This window comes from Prunus avium, chromosome 6 (assembly GCF_965620075.1).
Source record: "Prunus avium chromosome 6, drPruAviu1.hap1.1, whole genome shotgun sequence".
Taxonomy (NCBI): domain Eukaryota; kingdom Viridiplantae; phylum Streptophyta; class Magnoliopsida; order Rosales; family Rosaceae; genus Prunus; species Prunus avium.
Window position 1 is genome coordinate 30,786,807 of NC_142289.1, and position 4,688 is coordinate 30,791,494.

At 50.3% G+C, this 4,688-nt stretch overlaps 1 protein-coding gene across 1 annotated transcript; it reads right to left on the reverse strand.

Annotated features, from left to right (window-relative positions):
- Positions 1-340: 340 nt before the first annotated feature.
- Positions 341-1,255, reverse strand: LOC148294028 (uncharacterized). The gene has a single exon (XM_088254695.1). The coding sequence runs from the start codon at positions 1,253-1,255 to the stop codon at positions 341-343; it is 915 nt and encodes a 304-aa protein (XP_088110821.1).
- Between the last annotated feature and the right edge of the window lie 3,433 nt (positions 1,256-4,688).

Consider the following 4,688-nt stretch of genomic DNA (forward strand, 5'->3'; position numbering starts at 1 on the left):
CGAACATGTCTTTGTTCTTTTGGAGGAAGGTGGTCAGCTCCACCTTCTCGTCTAGGGTTAGGCGCGAGCCGATCCGCGCTTTCTTGTCTGGCTGGTCAGGATCGAGGGGTACTAACTTAACGTCTTCCTCAGGCTTCCAACCTTGTTCAAGGGAGCCTTCCGGGCGGATTCCCTCGTCTCGATCCTTCTCGTTTGGATTCTGGCGCAAGCCGATCTGCGCTTCTTTGTCTGGCGGGCGAGGATCAGGGGGTACTAGTTCAACGTCATCCTCAGGCTTCCAACCCTTTTCAGGGGAGTCTTCCGGGCGGATTCCCTCGCCTTGATCCTGGCTCCTTAATTGCTATTTTGAGGTAGCAACTCCCTTCCCGTTCGGGCTTGCTTGTCTGCTGGGAGAGTTTCCTGCCACGTCAGTAGCCTGCATTACTGGTGTGAACTGCAGTTGTTTGCTCTTCTTGAGCCCTTGGGCTGTGCATCTCCTTGCCATGGCTTGATCACTGTTGATCTGCCTGATACCGCCTCCAGGGATAGGGTAGCGGATCTTCTGGTGTAGAGCAGATGTGATGGCTTCGATCTTGCTGATCCATGGTCGGTCCAAAATCCCGTTGTAGGGAGAGACCTCGTCGATGACCATGAAGGTTTGCGAGCAGACCACTGGGGGTGAGTGGACGTCTAGGTCAATTGTCCCAACAGTGATTGACGTGGCCCCATTGAAGCCGGTGAGTGATCTGGCAAGTTTGCTAATCTTGGGCTCCAATCCCATCTGTTGGATAACCGATAGTTGCAGGATATTGGCTGCGCTGCCCTCGTCCACGTGAACTCGCTCGATCACAGCTTGTTCAATTTGGATGCAGATTACTAGGGCGTCATTGTGCGGCAGATCAAGTCCGATCAAGTCCTTCTTCTGAAAGCCGATGATGGGTGTATCTGCAATGACTGGTACGCCCGTTGTGACTTGGGAGACATAAGTCGCCTGCGCGATCTTTCTCTTACGCTCCTTGGTGGTCAGCCCGGACTCCTGGGAGTCAGCTAGAATGGTGTTGATCCGTATGACCTTTTGGGGAGGTTCCTTGGCAACCGCATCACGATTCTCGATCTGCTGGATGGCCTTCTTTGCAACGAATTCCGTGCAATGGCCGTCTCTGACCAGCTCCTCAAGATGCCTTTTCCAAGCGTTGCAGTTGTTTGTGTAATGACCGTGTTCCCCGTGGAATGCACAGTATTTATTGGTGTCCCTCATAGAGGGATCTCCCCTCATAGGTGGTGGTCTTCTCACCCACGGTCTGTTCTTCACTTGTGCCAGGATCTGGTGGATCGGGATAGTGAACTCAGTGAAGGTTCCTGTTTCCGAGCCTCCCTTTTGCCCTTTTGGCTCGCCTGCCTTGTCGGGTGATCAGCTGGCTTGCTGGCTTTCTTCGCCGAATACGATCGTCGTCCCAAAGTGTGTAGCGCTCTGCCGTCGCGAAGACCTCTGCCAAGGTTTGGCGTGGAGTTATGGCCAGCTCACGGTATAGCTCGTGTTCGGTTGGCAAGCCTTTTTTGAAAGCTGAGGATGCAGCTTGGTCATTGCATCCTATGATGTTCGCCTTCTCAGCCTTGAATCGTCTGAGGTAGTCTCGAAGAGACTCGTCTGGTTTCTTGTGCAGGTTGAACAAGTGGTCTGCATGCTTTCTGACCGTCTTGTAGGAGGTGTACTCCTTTGTGAAGATGAGGGCGAACTCCTTGAAGTTGCCTATCGACCCGGACGGTAGAGTGTGGAACCAGTCTTGAGCTGCTCCTCTCAAAGTCATCGCGAACACTTTGCACATCAGGGCGTCGTCTGCCTTGTACAGGATCATGGCACTCTTAAAGTGCCTCAAATGGCCCTCAGGGTCGGAGTCTCCCTTGAACGGAGTGATGGATGGCGTTGTGAACCGCTTTGGCGGTGGAGCTCGTTCCACTTCCTCGGTAAAGGGTGAGCAGTCAACTCGATCAATTTCCTTGTGCAGGGCCTCATCCGTGCTTCCTTTAAGTTGGAGACTTTGGAGTCGGTCATTCATCAACTTCTCAACATCTTCTGCCCGCAGGGCTGGTGGTTCGGGTCGATGTCTTCGGTGTCTCGAGCGCCGCTGGTTAACTTCCTCCTCGGTTCCCAAGGGTCGATCCTCTTGGTTGTTCTGCCCGTGGGGCAGATTAGGAGATTGAGCTTGTGAGGAGTCCTCTACGGCTTGTTGCCGTGTGTTGGTCCTCGAGCGGGCTGGTGAGCGTCGATTGTTGCGCTCGTCACGCGATTGCTCACGAACTCGAGCTCCTTGTGAGCCCAGCCTGGATTGGTTACTTCCTTGTGGGCCCAAGCGGGCATGGACATTGGACTGTGGGCCCAAGCGGGCATGGACATTGGACTGTGGGCCCAGCCTTTCGCGTACATTGGTCCTTGGACCTAACCTCGAACGGATCGTCGACCGGCTCAGAGTATGACTTGCAGATGTCTGTGTCTCTCCAGCACGATCTCGTTCTCTCTCCTGCCCGTTTGCCCTTGCCTGACCGGCTTGGGACCTCTCGAACTGCTCGCTGACATGCTCGTGCGTCCTCCTCTCCTCGTCATGGGGTCCAAGGTTAGGGCCTTGGTTCAAGTTGATCTGCCTGAGTAGCTGGCCAATCAGGTTGTTCTTATCGTCGACCCTTTGTGTGAGCTGATCAACCCGTGAGTTAAGGTCCACCTGACCAGAGGTGTGCATTGGGCCCAATGGCACGTGGGCTAGGGCTCCATTAGATGCGTACACAGGTGCATACGTCAAGTGCGGTGGCAGAGGAGGGAGAGGATGGATCTGCTCCAAGACAGGGGAGGTGTCAAAGTAGCCGTAGGGCTGTGCGGCAAGTCCGGCAGTTGAGCGGTGTGGCTGCTGCTGTGTTCTGACAGCAGGAGGGCGCGGCAGGGCAGCTCCGGCCGCTGGCGCTTGCAGCTGCAAGGCTGTGCAGGTCACAGGACCACGTGGTGGCTGTTCTACAATTCCAACAGCTGTCTGCGGCGGCTGTTCTGCAATTCCGGCAGTTGGAGGTGGCTGCGAAGCACTTGGAGGCGGACGCAAGGCGTTGGCAGCCACGATTCCGTGAGGTTGCAGAGAGGCTTCCACCACGAAACCATGAGACGGGCCCGTCGTGGTGGTGTTACTCTTCGAACGTCTTGTATCGACCATGGTTGATTGGAAAAAGTTGTGGAAAATGAATTTGGAGCACGCTTTGAGTATAATTTCGCGCTCTCAATGAAAGCACCAATTTGTGGGAGCAAATTTCCTCCCACGGGAATATTCGTCTAAAGATTCCTTCGTCTTCTCCGCACCTCTCTCTCCCTGCAAAACAGATCGGAGTAAAAGGACCACACCCGTGGGGTGTTGGCCAAAGGCCCTCCGATGCCTAAGTTAGGATGGGTGTTTCAAGGAAAACCGGGTGGCCGTAGCCGTGTGTGGAGGCCGGAGCCTTGTGTGAGAGAGAGAGAAAGAAGATGGTGGCTAGGGTTTGTGAAGGATAATTTCTGCAGAGTTTCAGTAGGAATTTAGACGTACCTGAACCCTTGTGTGTAGCTAGGTATTTATAAGAGCCTCGGAGGCTAGGGTTTCAGAGGAATAATTCCGTAGATGGAAAGGAATTATTCCTCCCCGATTAGGCGAGATTTGATTAATTAGGGATTTGATTTATTTGATTTAAATCAAATCCCTAATTGGGGTATGAATCAAATCAATCCCCATTTTAATTAGGTAATTGCCAATTTAATTGGGTAACTCCCAATTGGGGCAAATAATCCCCAAATGGAAGGAATTATTTGACCTAGGGTGATTTTATTCGGTTCCCACAATGTTGTTTTTACCTTAGCCATGGCAATTGAAAAAATTAGGTACACAAGCTCTGAACTACAAAAGAGGAATGCTACATGTTCCTTCGACTCAACAGATCTTCATACCTTCACGGTTTCTCAACATGGTCCAGAACTTTCCTATGCCTTATCTCTCACCAGATTCGAAGGCATTGCTGGAGATTTCAGCCTTAGTGGATAGTTAATATAAACGGTGAGCAAGAACAATTGGAATGGGTTTGGTATTGTGTGATAGAGTGTATTAAGGTGTACCCAGGGTATTTTGGTAGTTAAATAGGGTGTTCTAAGTTAATTTTACATTTTGATTAAAATATTAGGGTGTACTTAGATCATAAGGTATACTCAATTAATTTTAGGGTTCGTTTAGCAACACTTTTTTTATAAAGGAGATGGACCAATTAAAAAAGAGTTATAACATTTAGGCTTAATTGCTACAGTGCACCTTGAAACATTGGTCAAATCTCACTTTACCCCTTTAAAATTAAAGTGACCCACTTTGCCCCCTTGACCAAGGTTTGGTGTATCACAGTGCCCTCTACCGTCAATTCCATCCAAAAGTCTGTTAAGTTTGATGATGTGGCAGGGGTGTTTTAGTAATTTTGTGCACTTAGGTTTTTTATTTACAAATTTGAGTGGGTAATGTGGCAAAGTGGAGACCACCTCCAGCATGGATTAAAAAATAATAAAAATAATAATTACTTTAAACAAATTAAAATACAAACATAAAATTTAAAACTTTAAAAAAATTGAACTCTCTCTCTCTCTCTCTCTCTCTCTTTGTGTGCAGGGTGGGTTGTGATGGGGAAAATGGGCTAGAGGGGCACGGGTCGGGGAGAAGGGG